The 22,205-nt window shown below is 40.8% G+C and overlaps 1 protein-coding gene across 2 annotated transcripts in view; it reads left to right on the top strand.

Annotated features, from left to right (window-relative positions):
• Positions 1 to 22,205, top strand: part of LOC139730528 (uncharacterized) — a 148,948-nt gene that overhangs the window by 30,663 nt on the left and 96,080 nt on the right. For both annotated transcript variants that reach the window (XM_071641380.1, XM_071641379.1), the window contains exons 2-3: positions 4,723 to 5,205; positions 7,241 to 7,427. In XM_071641380.1, coding sequence (XP_071497481.1) covers positions 4,994 to 5,205; positions 7,241 to 7,427 — 399 coding nt within the window. In that variant the 5' untranslated portion in view covers positions 4,723 to 4,993. The remainder of the gene's footprint in view (positions 1 to 4,722; positions 5,206 to 7,240; positions 7,428 to 22,205) is intronic.

The raw sequence follows: 22,205 nt of genomic DNA, 5'->3' as shown, positions 1-22,205 counted from the left end.
AGATGGAATACATAGATGCCAAGTTTCTCAATTGGCTGGGGTGAGAAACAGATTTAGCAAAGCAGTGGAAAGGGGGGGGGGGTTGAAGCTGGTGTCTTCTCAGGGTCATCCCATGAAACTAACACCCACGAGTCATACAGCCCAGGAGTTTGACACTAGGAAAATAAAGCCCATTAGTTCATTACAAAAAGTCTACACGCGAACGATGACAAACACGTAATGAGCTATGACGTAGATCCGTCATTTGCATACCACCAATCACAGTGCGTTGAGCGTTAAAGAATAATACATATTCATGATGCAATCATGCGCCGCAAATGCTGCATTGAGCTAATGTATTAATGAAATCTAAATAGTAATAAAGATGCGCGCACCTATTGTCACGTCACGAATTTGCATACGCGCTACGTCACGATCACGCGTTGACCCGATGCGACCTCGTAAGGCCAATGACATTTAGCCAATAGCGTAGCGTATTCAAGTGTGAAGCACGCAGGGACGCGCAATTGCTTTAGTGTATGAACATATTGGTGGGTTATTCACTCGGGGCTAAACTGACGTGGTTTATGAATATCGAAAAGGTACCGATGGCGAAGTTTCCCGAAATTCCTCCAAACTCAGTATAAATACATGTGAGTATTTGCTGCAACTCACTAGGCAGGTGCATTGTACAAAAACCAACAGGTATGGCAGTAAAATAGCCCTTCCAAATGGCCTTCAGGCTCACAGTTGGCACACCGCGCCATCAATGTAAAATTGCGTGTTGTCGTAGAGCTGATTGCGTTTGAGTGAGAAATGACACCTAATTTTCAACTTGAACGGTACCGATGTAAAATTTTCACAAAACTCTACAAATGAGGTATGTAGAGCAAGCTTGAAATTTAGATTTTCATTAAAACCAGATGCATTTTAGCAAAAAGACATATTCTGGGAGGTATGAGTTCGTAAAGTCGAGAGTCCATGTAAATGTCCTATACCTGATTGTGCGCTCTGCGCGGTGCATTTAAAAACGCTCGTTTCCTATGGAGGATGTCACCGCACTTTTTGTAATGTTGACAATAGGCAAACAAATCCCATGAGTTTGACACCACGGTTAAGCAAAAGAGGCTCATGAGACTGACACTATAGAAAGAAGGCCCCTGAGTTTGACAGGATGAACAGCACCATCAATATGCCAACTACAAATCACGCATCAGAACAGGGTGTTGCATTAACACATTGAAGACTAGTCGCGAGTATACTCATGCACGTGTCTATGGGAAATGTGTGTTGTAGTAAAATCAGTCCATCCTCAATGGGATAATGACATAAAAGGGGAAATAAAATACTGGTAGGTGCATTGTCATCCTATTTTTTCATGATAACATTGTACTCTTCATGGACCCCCCCCCCCTCCCAAAAAAAAAAAAAAGATTGACATGGAAGATATATAATGGCTTCAAGTTTAGGTCTTTGCTAATGACATCATGCTAATTTTAATAGGCTTGCCCCATTTCTAGCTAGAAGATAGATGGGCAGGGCGTCAGATTTTTCCCCTTTTCTCTCTCGCTTCACAGGTAAGTATATACCAACTGTTATGAAGTATTACAGAACCAATTTGTAATCATCTCTGTAACTATAATGTACAAAATTCAGTTGATGAAAACTTTTTATATGGCAGAGATGCATCCTTGAGTTGTGGCTTGTGTTTGTAATTATTTTTCTCAAAACAGTAATTTTTTTGGAGGAATAAATAGCTCAAATACCGTGATGATTACGTTATTTGCTGTGAATTCATACTAAATCCACACTTTCACTAATGACTACACCCCCTCCACATCATGTACAGCAGGTGTCCACCGCAATATTGACCATTTTGGGAAATATTTCCTTGTGAGCTTCATTTCACAAATGCACAGATTACCCAGATTTTTTTTTTTTCCTGGAGGAGGAAAGCAAGAATAACTAAAAAGGTCGAAGAGATAACATGCAAACGAGGGTGCTTTTGCATGTATTTAAGTGGAAAGATCTGGTGCACGCTTTTAGTAAATTTTGTTAATTTTTTGCGCACACACACACACACACACACACACACTCAAACACAAAAGTCTTGAAAATTCGGGGGGGGGGGGGTGAGAGAGTGCAACTGACAGGGTAACACTCTAGCACCCGTTACAGTAAAGCAACTCTCCTTTCCCATCACTTCTTTTGTCCTTATGCCATTATCTGCACACCCTGTACAATTGTATACAGACTCTTAATTGGTGAATAAAAGATGGCACTATTCATCTTGCCAAACTTGTGGGCCTTCTTTCCCTTGTGTCAGTCTCATAAACCTCTTAATTGCATTGTGTCAAACCTGTGGGTTTTGTTTTCCTAGTGTCGGTCTCGTGAGCCTCTTTTGCATAGTGTCAAACTCACGGGCTGTATGACTCGTGGATCTATTGGGTCTATTTTACTTGATGTCGAACTTGTGGGCCTTGTTCACATGGTGTATAACTAGTGGGCTGTATAATTCGTGACGGGCTCTATGACTCGTGGGTGTTGGTCTCGTGACATGCTTTATCCCCCCCCCCCCCCCCCCCCCCCCATTGAACTTTCTCATGTTGGCATAAGAGATTGTGTAATTTGGTGCACACTTATGATAGGATCTTACTTGCATGTATACTTCTCATTATGGAAAGATGGTCCTGCAAGACATCATTTTGAGCAATTTTTGACAAAATTTTGGTCAAGGGTAAATGAGTTTAGAATGGGGGGGGGGGGGCACTGTGGCATAGTGGATAAGACTCCCGACTCCCAATCGGAGGATGCGAGTTTGATTCCTGCCCAGTGCTTATGTCCTTGGACAACATGTTTTTACCCGCCATGTCCCTCCCGACCCAGGTGTGTAAATGGGTACGTATAGAATGCTAGGGTAATAATAATGGCAGGGCCCTCTGGTAGAGGAGTGGCAACACTGAAGAGGCTACCCTGGATAAAGAAGACATTATCATTATGATTATAACTTAGAAGATGACAGAATATTTGGAGTACCTCTTTGAATTATTTATCTCGAAGGAAAAATACAGTTAAACTCGCCTAAGTCGACATCGCATATGTCGAATAATCGCGCAAGTCGATGATTTTAAAAAGTCCCGATTTTTCCCCATTGACTTACGTGTATTAATTCACTCACAAGTCGAATTTTGTAAGTCGAATACTCGCCTATGTCGATGAAATTCCAACAACACTTTCACGGAAAAACCATTAAATTCACTGTGCCTAAGTCGAATAAGATTTTATTGTGCAGTAAATGACTGTCAAAAGCACGAGACGCCAGTTTTTGTTTACATAAGACCTAGCCCGACCAGACAGGTAACAAAAAAAATGATCTAAAGCAGGGCTCGACACTAACGGTGGCCCGGTGGCCCGGGGCCACCAAAATTGAAAGTCGGGCCACCAAATTTTTTTGAAAAGTACGTCAATTAATTCGTAACTTTTTGCGCCGGAAATTAGCAGTTATATTTGTTTAAAGGATGGATGAAAAGGACTGAATGAGTGCCTGAGAGTGAGTGTTGCGAGTTTGTTTAGGTTTATTTATGAGTAGATGTATGTCCAACTTCCAATTCTTGCTATGACTGGATAAAACTTAGATATTTGACTCATTAAAAAAAAACAGGACTTTTAATGTTTTTTATTGTTTTTTTTCGGGGCCACCAAATTTTTCTCTCGGGCCACCAAAAATTTGAAATTGAGGATTTTGGTGGCCCCATCGGGCCACCAAACAAAAAAGTTAGTGTCGAGCCCTGTCTAAAGTATCAAAATTCAAAGCGATCACATGCGATTGTTGAACTCTCTTCGTATTTGGAGGTCCGCTGGTACAGCCCTGTCGCGCCACGTACGTACAGCGACTGGGCTGTGTATAGTTGTGCCAGGGAGGTGGGAAGAGATCTCTTCCCACCTCCCTGGTTGTGCGTACAGCGACTGGGCTGTGTATGTTTGCAGTCTGCACTGTGCAGTGGAGTGGTATGGATGAAGCTGCTGAGTTTTCAAAGCGGAAAGTAGGGGGAAAGTTACGGCCACGGGTAAATCAGAATTACACCTCTACACGCATTTCAAGCCACGGTATGGTAAACTGGAATCAATCACTGCTCAAATATCGTTCATATTCACTTCCCCAAGGTTTAACAAGGGTGTAAAGTAATCGGACCTGTGCCAATACTAATGCACTGTCCATGCAAAGTTAGCCGCGGCCCTGCCGGGCGACCCGTGCTGCGGCACACCTCTCCAGCTCGACTCGGCTCCAGAGTAGACAACATACATGTACATTTATACATAATGTACGTGTGGTGTAACTGTAAGTCGATTTTTTTCGACTTACGCACAAGTCGAAAATCGCCTAAGTCGATGTGTTTTGCTCAGTCCCGAGAAGATCGACTTATGCGAGTTCAACTGTAGTTGCAGGATACTGCCATCTAGGTATTCCCTAGTCAAGAGAAAAAAGAAAAAGTTATATCCTTTTTAATGCTCAGCTCAGCATACTTGGGCTTCTTATCCAATCCATGTTTCTTTTTTTTTTCTTTCTTTCTTTGTTTCTTTCTTTCTGGGAGGCATGAGACCTGATAGGTCTGTGGAATATTGTGTGAGACGGCTTTATACACCCAGATTATATCCTGACAGCAAATGATTTGCAAGTGACTTGTGCATTTCTTGGATATACTCCAATCTTATTCTAATTTTTCTGATTTTGGAACTTTTCAGGTCATTGAGGTCATTGACAGGGGGAGGAAGAGGAGTGCTGTATCATCATGCATTATAGGATCCTGTGATTTGACTGTACAGATAGTTAGTTGCATTGATAGGTGAATATTGGTGATACTAAATACTGGTTGGATTTCCATCTGTTGGACCCGCTGAATAAAAAAACAAAAACAAAAACAGGATATCCAAACAGCTCATATCAATTGAATAGCACAAGAATAGAGTGCCAAGATGAAAGTTTCAGACTACTGCTGCAATAACCTTATTCAAGATGGCCGACTCCCGTGAACCCAGCCCACCTTTCAGCATGCCACACTCCGTCCAGTCATATCAGGGCTCATCTGCAGATGGTGGGGACAATGAGTCAGTCATGAGTGACCTGTCTTGGGACGGAACACCTGATGAGAACATCCTCAGTGGGTCAAGCAGAGCAGCTACTTCATTGGCCATTCATGAGGAGGAGGAGGTGCCCACTGGTCTCAGGTTTGCACTTTTCATATTCTCCTTTGCATTTAGATTAACCTGTCATTGAAGTGAGAGCCAGATATATAATGATGGACAAGTTCTGACCTGCCAGTTTTGTCACAGAAGAACTATTTGATAAAAGAGGTGTCCTGTAGAACTTTGAAACCACTTAATTGATATAACAATGTTTAGTAATGGTGTAATTTAACAATTTGATACCAAGAAATTGGGCTTTAACAAGATGTGTGTTGAGGAATCCAATGTTGGACCCTATACTTTCTCACTAGTAGCTACTTCAGTCATGTTACTTGATTTCACTGAGGGACTACATGTTAACACACATCTTCTTCATAAGTGAAATGAGAAGAATCATTGACAGCATGTACTTGTGTAAATTTCTAAACAGAATGGGAAAGGTCTTCAAGCCGAAACTTTAAAGGCATGGTGTAGTTTTGGTTTAGAGGGGGCTTCAGGTTTCCAGCTTTTTTTGTGAGATGATGAGAAACCTCTTATGAAATATGAATGAGCATACAATTCTAAGAGGAATTCAAAGTTTATTTGATGAAAATTGGTTTTGAATTGGCTGAGATATCCAAAAACAAAATGGTCCTTATAAAAAGCAGGATCCACCTTTTATTAAGGACCACTTTGTTTTACTTTTTTTGACATCTTGGCCTCTTCAAAACCAATTTTCATCGAGTATTCTAATGCTATGGTTAACAAAAATGTATCAAATGATAATTGACCTTTATAAATTGATCTAGAAAGGTACCAGTTTTGTTTGTATATATATGTACATTGTACATGATGAATAGAGGTGGTGATGTATGCATTGCAATTGGATCTTTATTCCAGCACAGGAATTGTACAAGGTGCATGTTCTCATACAGATAAGATCCCAGTAAACCCAAGAGAAAATCTAGCATTTTGATGCCTCCATCACGAAGTGTCGCTGGAGGCATTATGTATGCGGGATGTTCGTCCATCCTTCCGTCTGTCTGTCCATCTGTTTAACCATCCATAATCAATTTTGTGGATACCATAACTTCCAAAAAAAAATATTGTTTGAGGTATCCTTATGGAAGTTAGCATATGAGTGGATGAAGTTGTGCCGATCAGCTTTTGGGACCACATTCTCAAAGTCGAAGGTCAGGGTCAAATTATCAAAATTTCACAATTTCCTCCATATCTATGCAATGCTTTAAGGTACATTTTCTTGAAAACTTGGTGTTTACATATGTATTACCAGATAAAAATTCTCTGGGAAAGTTTTGGGCCATGAGATCAAAGGTCAAAAGTCAAGTGAAAATACTAAAATTTCACAAAAATATCTCAAAAATGGTTAAAGATATCATCATGAAACTTAATACAAACGCATGTGTATACTACCTGACAGTTATTCTCTTGAGAATTTCTAGGCCATGGTGTTGAAGGTCAAGGGTCTGGGCCATGGTCAAGTAAAAATGCTGTATGTACTATTTAAAGCTGAAATTACACTGTTTCTCTAAACCTTGGAGATTACTCAATGCATAAACTTAATAAAACTACAGGCTGTAGATATGCACAGATACTGCACAATGATTCTGTAAGGAAAGATTTTGGCCATGGGGTCAAAGGTCAAGCGAGAATGTTCCTATGTCACAATTTTCCCATATATTTTGAAAATGGGGGGGGGGGGGCAGGAGCCTAGAAATGAGTTTCATGCTGTTACAATGCCAATAACTGAACATGGTTTATTTTTGATTTTGCATTATTCTTTTGATGACTCTATAAAGATCTGGAAGATGAACTTTTGAATGTTTGAATGTTTGAATAAGAGGTGATATACTGTAAAAGTGGAAATTGTTGCAGTATGGAAATTTTTAAATTGCATTTTGTGTAACCAGAAACTAGCACAAAATTAAAGCATGTGAATATATTAGCTTGTTATAGGCTACTTGTTATAGTCTTGATTCCACAGAATTAAAAACATGAGAAATTCATCGTACTTTGAGGGTACTTGTAGAGTCATCACATGATAATGAACACTCTCATTGACCTGTAAATCCCTCAGGTTCCTTGAGGACCCTGACGGTGACGACACCCTCATCATGGACAATGGGGAGCTGTACAGCCAGTTGTCTGAGATGGAGGAAAAGCTGAAGATGGCCGGAGAATTTGGCAATGCCCTACTAGAGGAAAACCAGGAGTTGCGATCCATGCATCAACAACTCCAGCAGGACCTCGGAGGCAAGATAGAGGTGAGAGAGTTGAGAATTAGAATCATATTGGTACAGTCATCCTTTGCACAGTCAGAGAAAGATGATGGGTGTACACCATATATTCACCAGGAGGTATGAAATACAGTGTAGTGAGAATTGCTTGTCATGCCTGAATGTCATGACTTTTAGTGAATATGTGGTGTAAAACCATTATCTTCCTCAGACTGTAAATTCCAGGAAATTTTTAGAAAAATTGGTGGAGGCATATAATAAGATAATCAAACAGATGGACTCAGAAAGCACTTTTGAAAGCAGTTTGGTTTGTTTCTAAAACCCCCAAAATCATCGCATATTCAACCCAAAATTTCTGAAATTCCCGAGTGAGCTTGTGGGTGTGGTGATGTGTGATACCCCCCTCCCACACCCTCCCCCCGCTCGGTTGCTCCGCTCCCTCGCACAGATATTCCAACTCCAAGTCCCTCCCCCACCCATCATCATCGCATTTCCCTATAGCTATTGTATTTTTCAATTTTCTTGATTTAAGTCAATAAAGCGGGGGCAGCCCCCCACCAAGCTTCCCCCCACAGGCTGCGCCAGTCCAGTTATGGGCTTGTAATCGGGGTGATGGTAACTATCGCTGATCATCCCCCTCACTCCTCGGTACGGATTTACGCCGTTGATGTCGATCATTCTGTCTGCAATCTTGCGCATGCTTGCATGTTTAGTGTATCAAAGGAATGTTACCACAGTTGTGTTTTAATAGGAGTGTTGCCAGGGTAGTGTCACTGTAACATCAGGGTAATGTTGTGGCAATTATACCCTTGCTGGCTAGGGTAGAATTTGGCAAAAGTTACCGCAGCAACGTCCGAGCAACATTTTGCGGGAACCGTTTTAATAGGCATTTTGAAAAAAGAGTACCCTGTCGTTACGCGGATGTTGTCATGGTAATTCTAGTTTGAAAGGATCCATTGAAATGGGGCTTAAGATATGGAAGTGATGGATAAAGAAAGATGTTTTACACGTAAGTAAAAGAGTCAGTTCAAGCAATGGAGATGTTTTCATGGACATATTGTGTAAATACATGTAGCATGACCAGAAAATCAAAATCAATTACCTAGTATTGTCTACTCTGAATATGTAGACCTTGAGACTCAATATTTCCACCAGAGCATGAAATTAACCTGCATTTATTGGTTCCTGGTATGCATGCAGTCTACATCTACTGTGAAAATTTCTGAACCTCAATTGATCCAGTTCTGGCTTGTAGATCTATGTGGCATTGTGACATACTTTAGAAGAGCAGGACTTGACTCAAATTGTCCATTTTCACACCTGGACTACATTAACCTACTTATACATCTGAGGCATGTTTGAGCTGATGATGAAATAGTGTCTATGCATGCACTGTGTAATGCATTTGATAAGGATAAGTATTGGCAAATGGAAAATGGTGCATTTAGTGAATATTTGGGCATTTAAGATAATCAATTACATTGAGTTTTAGGTTCATTTTATTGGTTAATTAGAGAGAACTGAATTCATATTTTGTTATTGTACATTGTGAAAAATATATCAATCTCTTACTTGCATGGGGGGGGGGGAGGGGAGGGCAGAGGACGCTTCATACAGTGTATACATCTTGCAAAGCTAGCTTTTTCCTTTTTTTTTTTTACTTAAATAAATCATTACAGACACGAATACTGACACCCACTTTTCAGATCAAATATGTCAGCTCCGTTGTGTCTGTATTTCAATCACTTTGGAAATTGATCTAGATGGAGTTGTGCATGTATAATATACATATGTATGTATGTATTTTGTGCATGATGGTTCCAAGCTCTAGATACACATGTTTTGATGCATGTCTTGAAACTGATAGTGGTATAGATACGAAAGCCAGAGAGAAATACAGAGATAGAGAATGTAAGTGCAGAGATCACAGGTAATCTTATTTAAGTACAAAAGTTATATGATATACGTACATGTAGATAAAAAAGAGGTGTTATGGATTGACAGGAGAGTCAGGGAAATACAATGTACATGTATCTATTCTATATTTAATAGCATTGGATGGAATACCAGGAAATGCTTGGTCCTATCATGTGCATTATCTTTTCTTATCTTATTAAAAATCCTTGTAGTGATTATCATTCATAAGGAGATGTGGGGCTATAGGTGAATGTATCTTTGAAAATTTTATTCAATTTTACAAGTCAGTTATGAGGGTTATGAGCCACTTGAGACTACCAATATTGTGTATGAATTGAATTACAGGTGGTGCTGTACATGCATGGTTCTGTTCCTTAATGTTGCACACTTGGTCTGTACATTTTGTACTCTGGGATCTTGTGTACCAGGAATTGAGTATTAAAGGTGCATAGTCCCTGTAGTGTAGAGGGCGCTGTTGATGATACTGCCGATCACCGTTAGCATTGATACGAAGATTACCGAAGTTGAGCTGTCATCAAGAGTAAAGTGCGTAGGTGTTGCTAAGTAACGTTGCCTTCGTTGTCTTCTCTGCGCATCGCGCAGTCTGTAGTACTGTCACGGTGCGTGCATATGTGCTTGTTATTATGACATCACAAAAGAAGTTTGCTAGAGCTGTCATCCCCCTCAGCCGAATCATGAGCCGAACTGTGATCGGACCACTGACTACAGTGAATCGGACTTCTTCGGACTCGGGCAAGTGGGCCACAGCGTAAGCGCTAAAGAGGAGTCGATAGGGTAGGTCTCTACAGGAAACTTGCACCGTGCGCCTGCGTACACATTTGACTAAAACACCGGGACCATGCACCTTTAACATGACAACAGATAAAAAGTGACCATTGATTTTACTAAGTTGTGTGCACACATAATGGGCCAGAATTCACAAAGGTACTTTCGATTTAGTCTTTCGATTACTGTATATGCCGAATATTTCGTGAGGTTTTTATTTTCACGAATTTCACGAGTCAGGTGCTGTTTGCGAAATTAAAAGACACGCGAAAATATTGACTCTGATCCCAATGTGGATGTGACGTATGCGTGTACCTTTCTCCATTCAGTATAATACTCCACGACCGCGAATTTAACCACTCGCAAAATTGTCGGGAATTTCCGATTTGCGAAAATTAAGACTCGTGAAATATATGGCGTATACAGTATGCAAGTTCAGTCTTTATAGGGAAATTTTTATATCACTGACCCCGTAGGCCAAAAGACATCCAATAATCAATGCATGCTGACACACTCATGTGACATTTAAACCATGGAAGCAAAGGCAATATAAGACATTTTTATACAGTGTATATGGGTGACTAAATCTAACATGTCCCGGAACAATCGCAATATCTCACCTCAGAAGCCATCAAATGGTTAAATCTATACAGCAAATTGAAGAAGAAACTATTCTCTAACTCGCCATGTTAGTTATTTTGGGTTTTATTGAGGATAAAACTGTGAAAATGAAGTCGAAACTTAGCTTCCAAAACAGAAAATTTGGTCTCAAAACAAGTGTTATTTTTTCACATTTTCCTTCATTGCCCAAAAATAAAACTTCGGTATATGACTTATGGTAGTATATCCATACTGTGTTCCAAATATCTTTACTGTATCATTTGGCGCACGGATATGTCCAGAAAAAAATTGAGATCACTGTCACTTGTAACCCACGTAAAATCCATAGCGTAAGTGGTATGCAGTCCGATGTATCGGTTCTCGTGCTGCCTGAAACAGTTGAGGCATATTGCAGGGTTCCTCTCTTGCCCACTCACCACCCTGTGGACCGAAAACCGAACCCTGCAGCATTGCGCCGAACCTGACACCGCTGATTGGCTAAGCGTACACTAACCAGTAGAGAATGCGTGAAAGGAGGATGGTCTAGTTGTACATGTCCAGTATTTTCTCTTAAATTGGGTTATCTTTTTGCTCTCATTTTCACCTAACTACTAATTGCGCAAACACGAAACTTCGCAGTTAGTGAGTCTGGTGTATACAGACTAGCAATATGTTAATAATCAAATGCATCATGCAGACGCAGACTTATGTCCAGAAAAGATTGTAACCCTTTCCCACGGTGGACTCAAACAGAAAAACACACATATGTATCTCGAAAGATACATCAGCATTTTTGCCCAAAAATCATATGAAGGATGATATATTAGATATATATGTGTCAAGTTTTAAGGGATTTGGTGCTGAAATAAGGGAGATACGAGGAGGTGAACTTTCGAGATTTTTTTGTCCTTCCCTCCGCACAGTGCTTCGATGACTGTTGCGAATTCAAAAGCTTTGGCCTCTTATCAGTGAGTTAATTGCACTGTATCACCGGGGCTGGCTTGGTTCACCATCGGACACCATTGCCAGTTGCAAGTCCAGTCAATGTCAGATAATCATTGTTGAGTCAATTTCAATTTTATTGCTACATGTAAATTGCAGGGAAGTCTTGATGTATCACTACTATAATGTTTTGAAGAACACAGTTATTACAATTGCAACTGATTGACAAATTGCCCTACATCGACTTAAGTAATCAATTCTCAATCAATCTCGACGGAAGAATTTCATGAATTTGAATAATACTTATTACAATTTGATGGAAAATCAATTCATTCAATGTATTCAACATTATGGTAAATAATGATTCTGTCTGTTGGACATTACCAGTTTTGATATTCTATAACATTACCTTTTATTGTTTTTGTTATATTTATTAAGTTATTGTTTCCAAGGTAATTCCAGACCTTTTATTGATCTCTTTCAGGTTATGATTCATAATGATATCAAAGTTGCTTAAAGGACAAGTTCACCTTCATAGACATGTGGGTTAAGTGAATGCAGCAACATGCATACAACGAAAGTATCCAAAGTATAAAGAAAGTATAAAGAAAATTCAACATATTTTTCTCGCGGAACAAAAAAACACTCGACTTCTCTCTTTCTGAAGGAAGGGCGAATAACATTGCCCTTAACATGCATCAGTAACAAGTTGAAGAAATGTGCACTCTTTTCAAAAAGTAAAGTTTTGTGAAATTCTCTGTATATTTTCTTTATATCGTTGTACGCATGTGACACCATACACTGTAGTAGTCTTCTCATCCAGCAGTGACTGCGCAGATACTTTAAAAATTCATATAACTTTTGAATGGATTGTCCGATTTTCCCCAAACTTTCACTGATGTGTTCTACTAATATTGTTGCATTCACTCAATCCACAAGTATATGAAGGTGGACTTGTCCTTTAATATTTTAACTCACTCAACAAATTGCCTGTGTAGCAGCAGTGATGCATAGACCCCGTTTACAGTGTGGGGCTGGGCCGAGCCGCGGCCGAGCCCAGCCTCAATTGCGAGGCCGGGCCCCGCAATTTTGTCCGTTTACACTGCCGGGCTCGGCTGCGCTTTTGATTCAAACCTTTCAATATTTTGTCGTAGTGGCGCTCTGCTTGTAAACAAATGCAATTTGGTATTGTCTGGTTTTCAGACCCTTTGCCAAATAAATTCCGTGGCGACGAAGTCGCCGTTCGGGCAAGGCCTTTGCCGAAGGAAAAAATCCTTTGCAGGACAAAACCAACTTAAACTATACTAGTTTTCGACGTTGAGGGGGTTAATATCCTGAACAGCGAAATAGTACAGGCAGAGGGTTTGGAAGCCAGACTAAAATTGGCCGCACATTTGGCCCAGTTTACGTTTACACTGAGAAAAGGGCGGCCCAGCCGCGGCCGAGACCACCTCCAGAGCGTGGCCAAATGCGAGGCCAATTTTGGCCTCGCATTTGGCCTTTTGCGCGTTTACACTGAAATGAAGGTGGGCTCGGCTGCGGCCGAGCCTCGCACTGTAAACGGGGTCATAGAAATACTCTTACAGCTTTCCTTTGCTCACCTGAATACCCTCTGCCTCTTTCATGCCCCTCGGGTTTGTGATTTGACTTTGATTAGTTATTGCATAGGTAACATGTTTTATAGAATGGTGGTTTTGTGCTTCCAAAGTTTTCATTTCAAACTGTTATTGAGCTTGAGGTATGAGTTAGTTGTTAATTTGTGACTCGCTACAACATAAGGATCCGAAAGTCGGGGAGGACAATTTTCTGAAAATGACATGACATCATTCCCTTACTTTTCCACTTTAATTTCATATATAACACGGCACATAAAAGTACTCGGTTGTGGAGATACCGATGATTTTATTACCGCATGTCGAGTGGTTTTAGGAAACCAGCGTTTCAAGAAAACCGCCTTAAAAGTTTTCCTTCCGACGCTATCATGATCAAGGGGAGACCAGTCAGTTTTCACCGCTGCACAGTAGTAGGTACACTCCTAGCAACCTCCGCGATGCTCATTCAAGCTTAGCGCCAACGGTCTACGCACAACCAATTGGTAATCGGGATGCCACGCACTGACCAATAAGATCACTCCTTCGTTGCTAGGGGAGGGGTCTAGCTGTGGCGCTAAATCCAAACCTTTGGACACGTTTCCGTTCCGTTGAAAGTCGGAAAATCATTGCCCAGAAAAACTCTAATTTCTTGCCTTTCCTTTGATCATTGAGCTTCGAAATTTTGGCAAATGACAGACGATACATTAGACTACAAAATTATGCCAAAAACAGAAATCCGATCGTTTTCACCGAATTTGATGCTCTGACTTCAAACCCCATTTTTTCGGCTCAGCCGTCAGCGACTTTAGGATCCTTTTGTTGTAGTGGGTCACATTTGTCTCCCTCTGTACAAGTGAAATTTGTAAGATTGTAACTGCTGATCTATTATTTTTCATAAACATGTTGGGAAAATGGAACCAGCAGGAATTTAACCTATCATCTACTGCTTTCTGGGCAGGGACACTACCACCAGGCTATCCCTGGTTGCCGGTCATAAGTTTGGTTTTAACCCGTTGAGGACAGTTTAATTTTGCTACAACACGCATTTCCCATAGACACCTGCCCGAGTATACTCGGGACTCATCCTTAACGGGTTAAGTAGTCCAAGGCAGACAGGGCATAAAACGAAAGCAAGAGATTATTAGAGGGGTGAAGGTTGAATGTCAACACTCACCATTTTAGCATGCATGTACTTTGGCAAAAATCAATGGCACGGGTGTCAGGTTCATTTTTGTCTTCTGTGTATGTTTCAGCTGTCAAAATGCAGCTGTGGTTTTATTGAAGACAATACCTCTGTTCCAACAGGTAACTGAAAGCATTACATTATTGGGTTCTCCATACGTCTGTCTACCCTACATCTTCTGATATAGTACAGAAAGCTTCTCAAGCAGATGCATTTAAATACTGAGCTCTGATTTGCTACATGTGGAGTATATGGACTGATTAGATTTTAGGTAAAGTCCCTCATGGTGAAATGCCATTGAATTTGAATGTGAATACTTGTTCTTGCCAAAACTCTACCCTTTTACTTCTAATAGTTTAGTGGTAAGAATGATAAGGATAATAATATTAGCTACAGTGTATTTGTATAGGGCACAGGTCCACCATTTGGTGCACATGGCACTTCAAAAAAAAGAAAGAAAAGATAAAAATATATACATTGTGTAAAGTAGATGGCTATTTGGGACTTTCTAGTACTTGCATAGGTAGTTCCTTATCTTGTCTATCTCTAACTACTAGCTGGCATACATTAAGCCCCACCAGACCTGCAGAGGGAGATAACAACAAAGAACCTTATTGATAAAGCTAATCCTAACACACTCCCCCTTGTTTCTTCTTTTGATTAAAACCGAGGTCTGGGGAGGTACAACATACATGAATAGAAGAACACTCACATCCAAAACTACAACAATACAATAAAGAGTATAACACAAAAAGGTCTATTCAAGTGACCCTGAAAACACATGTCCATGCATCACAATCCAGGTAGAGTCCTTTCAAATACTGTCCAATGTTCTCAGTCATTTATTCAGGTAACCCTGAAAACACATGTCCAGCACAATCCAGGTAGAGTCCTTTTAAATACTGTCCAATGTTCTCAGTCATTGACATCTGGCAGTTTTCTTTTACAAAATGTAGTCTTGTTAATGTCACATATTCAAAACCATGTACAAGACATTTTATGTCCTTTTCCTATAATTCCTTGGGAATCTCAAATGTCAAAATGGTCCATTGGCAGTCCACCACTCTTGAAACTCTCCAGAAGCAGTCTGTTATCGGCACCCCTTTTGGTCAGACAGTCCGCCAGCTGCAGCTTGCTCGGCAACCACTCGATGGCACGGATTTCTCCAGACAACAACATCCTCTGGATTTCAGCCACGTTGATTCTCAGACGCTTCTCATACACTTGCTTCGTGGAATGTATGTTTTGATGCAGAGACTTATTGTCCGTATATACAGTGATGGGAACCACGTTCTCTGCATAGCTGTCATTGTAGATCTCGGTTATCAGACTTCCAAGGTAGACTGCATCATCAAGGGCATGCTGCATGGACAATGCTTCTGCTGCTAGAGTGCTTGACACTTTCCTCTTTATTTTGGTTGACATCCAACTCACAGGACAACTTTTCTCATCTTGTCCATGGAGGAAGATCACATGACCCTGAGCACTTGACACTCCGTCACAAAGGTTGCCCCAGGATGCATCACAGTACACAGCAAGTTTCCATCCTCCAAAAGGACCTAGTGGTGGGAAAAGTATCCCTTCTCCCTGACATTTGGCATGTCGCACAGCTTTATTTGCTCTCAGCAGCTGGTCTACAGTCGAGTGGTTTCTAGTCATATTTAGTTCCAGAGCATCAAAGCTCAAGTCTGGTCTAGTTTGTGTTGCCATCCAGTTGAGCTGACCTGCCGTCGTCCTCAAATTGTGCATCTCACTTTTGTTCAGAGTGGAGGTTTTTTCAGTTTTTCTCTTGAACGTGATGGGTATCTCTTCCATTTCTGCCTCGTATGCTTGTTGCTGTACTCTGATGCCATTGTCGTCTTGAGAGATCTCCAGCCCAACATACTGGAAATTGTCAATCTGTCACTTTCCAACCTTGTATTTCTGAACAGGAGGATCGATGACTCTCCTGTTGAAGTCATCAGTTCCAGCACATAGGAAGTCATCTACATGCATCAAGAAAATGCCTTCCATCTTCCCAGAACTGTACCATCTGAAAAGAGCTTTATCCAGCTCTTACTGTTTGCATTCAAGCTTCACTAATTCTTCTCTGACACTGAGATACCAGTTGCGAGATGCATCTTCCAAGCCATATGCTGTCTTGTTGAGTTTCCACAGGACTCCTTCTTGACGTACTTCTGTGGGGGGTGTGACATAGATATCTCTGTCTATTCTTCTGCCTTGTAGAAAGGCCGCCTTGATGTCTATGCTCTCACACTTCCATCCTTTGCTTGCCGCTATTGCCATGGCTAGTCTGAGTGCGGATTTTGAAGCAGTTGGTGAGTCAGAAGGGACTTTGTCTTGTTCCTCAAATCCTCTGACTACCAACCTAGCCTTTACTCCTTTCTTTCCATCAGGCATTGTTTTCTCAGAAATCACCCATCTTGTGGACAACGTCTGCTGACCAAGATCCTCAACTTCATGGTACACTTCAAAATCATTCCAATTTTGAAGTTCCTTCTGTTTGGCCTCTATGACTTCAGGTTCATTGTGATGATTAGGAGGTATGAAGACGACATTGGCCTCTTCAGCTTGTCCTCTTTGATCAGTGTCTGTTGGTTGCTCTCCTTCTTCATCGGGCATCGTTTCAAATTCAACTTATCAAGGTGAATGCCGTATCTGTGCTTATCTGTATTGGTCTCTACGTTGACATAATATTTGTTTCTTCCAGTAGCTTTACCTCCTCTACTCAGGATTTTTGCCTCTGTCCATTCTGTTGTGCCTGGATGGCGATACTTTATGTTTGCGTTCACTTTGGGTATCAGCACTTGTGTATTCTCCTCATTTCTCATTCGATCAACCTGTTCTTCAATTCCATCTTGTTGTTGGGCGCTATTATTGTCGCTACCTTCATTTGGCACAAACACATTGACATCATCTTTATTGTGATTTTCTTCCACAGATTCGCTATCATCCATTTCTGCCAGGACAGTCAGTTTGCCACTTCCAGTTTGTTTGATTTGAGTGTCATCTTTGCTTCTGTTGTCTATCATGTCATCTGAAGAGGCAGTGTCGTGATTGCTTTTGATCACTTTACAGGATGCCACTCTGACTAGTTGACTGCCATGTCTGATGAAGACAATCTTGCCATCCTGTCCTATCACTTTTCCCGGACCTCGCCACCTGTTCCTATCATCGCGTTTGTAGTAGACACGTTCACCAGGTTGAAACGGGACTTCTGGAACTCTGATGTTGTGACGTAGGGCTCTGCGAATCCGCTCCGAAGCTTCAGACCTTGCGTACGCTCTAATGGCAGCATGGAGGGCATTCAGATGTTTTGCCACAGCTTCACTGACTTCAACATCTTCTAGTGCTGGTGGGCAACTGGTCAAGACTGAAGGAAGGTTTGGATTTGTTCCCAAAACTAGCTGGATTGGGCTAAATCCACTCTGATTTTGCATGCAGATTTTGGCATTGACAGCCCATGCAAGGGCCACTTCCAGGTTCATCTGAGGGTCATCTTCCATCATCTTCTGCACACACACATCCACAACATAGTGGTTTCTCTCACAAATACCATTTGACCATGGCGAGTATGCTGCTGTGGTGCAAACTTCGATATTGAATTGTTCTGCCAACTCTCTGTATTCGGCATTGTTGAACTCTCCTCCATTGTCAACCAGGAATTTCTTGGGTGGCCCGAATCCGGCTGCAATCCACTCAGTTGTGATGCTCTCTACAATCACCTTGGGTGTTTTTCTTCTGATCACTTTGCTCTTACTGAATCTAGTGAACAGGTCAGTGAAATGCAAGAAGTACACTTCGCCAAACTGCTTCAGATCCATGGCTACCACATCATTGAACTGTCTAGCCAGAGGCAGGCTCACTGCAGGGCGAGGTGGTGTTTTCTTGTACTTCTTACACACCTCACATTTGTTGCTGACCTCCTCAATGAGGGTGGCATAGTCATCATCTAGAGCATCCTTCATGATAGCTTTCAAGCTTTTTGCCGTGGGGTGAGCAAACTGGCAGTGAAGTTTGGTGATCATCTTTTTCTTTTCTTCCTGGGTTGTCTTTTCTAGAACCATGTTCACCCTTTCAATGTGCATCTCACAATCTCTCAGTGGTAAGTAGTAGTGGCCAGATGAAGTGGTATCAAGGTCTAGCTTCTTTCCATTGACTTCTAGGGTGTCATCAGCCATGTTCAGAATGAATCCCAACCGTTTCATATCCGGCTTACTGAGCAGCAGTGGAATGTCACTTCCTATCACATCAGTCACAATTGTTGTATTCTGACCAGCCATGGTCCATGGACACTCCATCCGTTCATCTGATCTGACTGTACTTTCTCCTCCAAACTTGAACTTAGTATCGCTGGCTTGAATTTTCACATGCATCTTCTCGTCTGAGGACAGTGAAGCCAGGTATGACTCTTTCCATGCACGTCCTGTGACAGTTTTTGTGCAAGCACTATCCAACACGGCTGCATGAGCTGCTTCTGTCATAAGCACCTGCTTGTCTTCATGAGAATAGTCTTGGACTTTGTATGCTTCTTCATTTTCAGTTTTCATGACATTTTCTGATTTGCCTGTACTGTTGTGAGGGCAGTCCTGTTTGAAGTGCATGATAGATTCACACACATGAGAAATGTGAATTTAATGAATGGTGGTCCCTGTGTCACTCTGACCCCGTTTACAGTGACGGGCTCCTCGGACTCCCATTTTCATGCATTTACAGTGCCTTGTCGAGCAGCGGCCTCTGAGAGAAATCCCCTCCCGCATGTTTCCTTTTCGTCGTTTGTAGCGCTCTAAGGGACTGGGACGTGACCGTTGTAAACGAAAGGGTTACTGTATTCTGTTAATATAGACAACATTACTCCGACGTTTGATTGCAGAATTTTAATTGTAAAAATAAGGGTAAACAAATCATATATAAAGATATATTCTGACCTGTCAAGAAGGAAATATTTCATCTATTAAAAAAAAATTGAGACAGCAGCCGGTTTTCTATACGCAGGTCACCGGTCCCAGCTGCACAAAATGACACAAGGGAAGTGAACGCAAAATGAAACCAAAGATCGTACATAGTGTACGATCTTTGATGAAACCAAACCGGTGCGTGACGTCAGCAAGATTTCTACAGGACGTGCATTAGGGTCCGCTTGCGTTTACACCAAATAAAGGCCGGCCCAAGGCCGGCCCGAGACTACCTCCTCGAGGTAGTCTCGGGCCGCGATTTGGTACCGCAATTTGGTACCCCATTTGGTACCGCATTTCGACTTTTGTGCGTTTACATCAACCGAAAGGCCAGCCTCGGGCCGGCCCGAGGCCGGCCTTTCGGTTGGTGTAAACGGGGTCTCTGAAAGCTCTTGTGATATTTGCAAAGACAATAATAGCGTGACTGTGAAATAACTGTTCGCTTGGCATGTACATCATTTAAGGGTAACCAAAGTCCAAATATATCAAAGTGTAATTGAGTGAATGCAGCAATATTAGTAGACATTTGTATCTGTAATAGACTTCATGACGTTGTTGTGGACAACGATAAAAAGAAAATGCAGAGAAAATTCAACATATTTTCACTTTTCTAGCACAATAAAAGAGCACTATAGACTTTATAGCAGGTGGAATGATATTACCCTCAACATATATGTCAATAGCAAGTCGATGGAATGTTTACTTTTTGTTTACTTTTTATGAAAAATGAAATTCTGTAGAATTCTCCTTTCTTTATAGATGTTGTTGTCAATAACAGCATCATGAAGTGTAGTACTCTCCTTTTCCAGTGATGACATCACCGAAACTTTGAAAATTGATAACTTTTGAACAGATCGTCCAATTTTCTTTAAATTTTCACTGATGTGTTCAGCTAATATTGCTGCTATAACTCAATCCACATTTGGGTTTTGGTTTTCTTTCAAGCTCTAGATGTAATAGAGACAAAGTGGGCAATATTTTTCTAAGGTTATTTTTCCTTCAGGTAATCACTCTTCACATCAGTTCTTCCCGGGGTATAAAGTAGCATACCAGTAATGTTTTATATGACATTTTACAGAGCATCAGACATCAGTTAGTCTTCTTAAAATACATTGTAGCATTCTTCAGCATATACCTTCGTCACTATGCAAAAAAAAAAAGAAAAAAAAAGACCAATTTGTCATTCAAATAGAATATAAGTTTGTTTTCTTCTGGACCTTCCTATAGACTTTTTCTTGTGTCTCCTTACCTATTAAGATGAGTGGTCATAATGTTAGATGCAGGCAAATATCTGCAGATGATTAACATATTTCATGTCACTGGCAAACATACTGAAGCAATATGAAACTATAACCTTGCGACACAATTTCTCATTGTGTCAGACATAATGAATAGATCTTTCTTTGAAAGTGTTCAGCATGATTGATAGACAAATATGCTCATCAACTTGTCAGAATTGTGAGTTTTTTATGTATGCAGCCATGCTCCAATGCCAACTACATTGCAACAGCGCTTGTGTTCCCAGGAAGGCATGGCTGCATACATGTGTTGGCATACACACATCACACATACACACACACACACACACACACATACACATACACATACAATATACACCTGCGCGTTGTGCAATTTGTCACAAGGTTCTCCCTGGAAATGCTTTTGTCGAGGCAGTGTGTATAAATGGTGATTAATGGTGGGAGTGGCAGACATCACAGTAGGGTGTTGTGTATTGCAATTTCAGAATGCCCCCCCCCCCTTTTTTTTGGATCTTATTCAGTTTTAATACATGTTTAGGAAAAACACTAATTTGACATCACATTATACCCTTCAACAAACAATTGTGAACAGGCTGTGTCAATTAATATGCAATTGAGGGTGGCATTTGTCATGAGAATCGAAGTTCCTTTCCTTGAAATGTCTGGAGCCAAAAAGACTTGGTTGTTATAAGTGTTCTTTAAGATTATCTAAGCAAGATTTAAGATGTGGCACTGAAAAGTAACAGGACTTTCTGAAATTGGTATGATCACATTCAGAACTGACAGATGTATTGTCACATAAACTGACAGTATAGATGCTCCTTTTCTGTTGTTCTGTTGTTATGCACTGCTGTACTTAAGTAAATGCAGGTGAATAAACGAACTATAGTTACCTCCGCCAAGGAAGGAGGTTATGTTTTCATTGGCGTTTATTTATTTGTCTGTGTGCAAAATCACTCAAAAAGTTGTGGACGGATTTGGATGTTTGAAACTTGCAGGAAAAGTTCATAATGACAATTAAGTATTGGGTGAAAATAAGATGCTTGGTGGAGATGAGTACAGTTTATATACAGTATGAAGTTGTGAACTTTAACTCCATGATGTACATTTTGTATGAATTAAGACTGGACATGATATTGGTTCATTCCAAATGCCATTTAGTTCAGAATATTCAATGCAGTTTGTTCTTTATATTACCCAAAAAAAAAATGTAATTAAAAAATATTTGAAATAAATACTGTGAAAGTGGATATTTTGGCAAGACTAATTTTTCGTGCTCAGCCAGGTAAAGGAGTTTTGCGTGTTTTTAATTCTGCAGTAATCAAGACATCAACTTCTGGAACATGGAAAGCAAAAATATTCACGTACGTTTATTCTCGCGCTAGTTTCTGGTTGTGCGTAATGTGCGAAAAATTTCCACTTTTACAAGTAGTAAAGGAAAAACACTCGCATGCACCCTGGCTTGCCTGCTGACATGCATATTGAGAGACTTTACACTTCAACCTTGGACGTGCCAGAGGCATAAAGTGGGGTACGTTGTCCCTCTGTCTGGCTGTACGTCCATCCATCTT

This window comes from Diadema antillarum, unplaced genomic scaffold (genome assembly GCF_040938485.1).
Source record: "Diadema antillarum isolate AM-2024a unplaced genomic scaffold, OU_Dant_1.0 seq00000320_RagTag, whole genome shotgun sequence".
NCBI classification, from domain to species: Eukaryota; Metazoa; Echinodermata; class Echinoidea; order Diadematoida; family Diadematidae; genus Diadema; species Diadema antillarum.
Note: the sequence above shows the minus strand (reverse complement) of the source record. Positions and strands in the feature narration are given on the sequence as shown.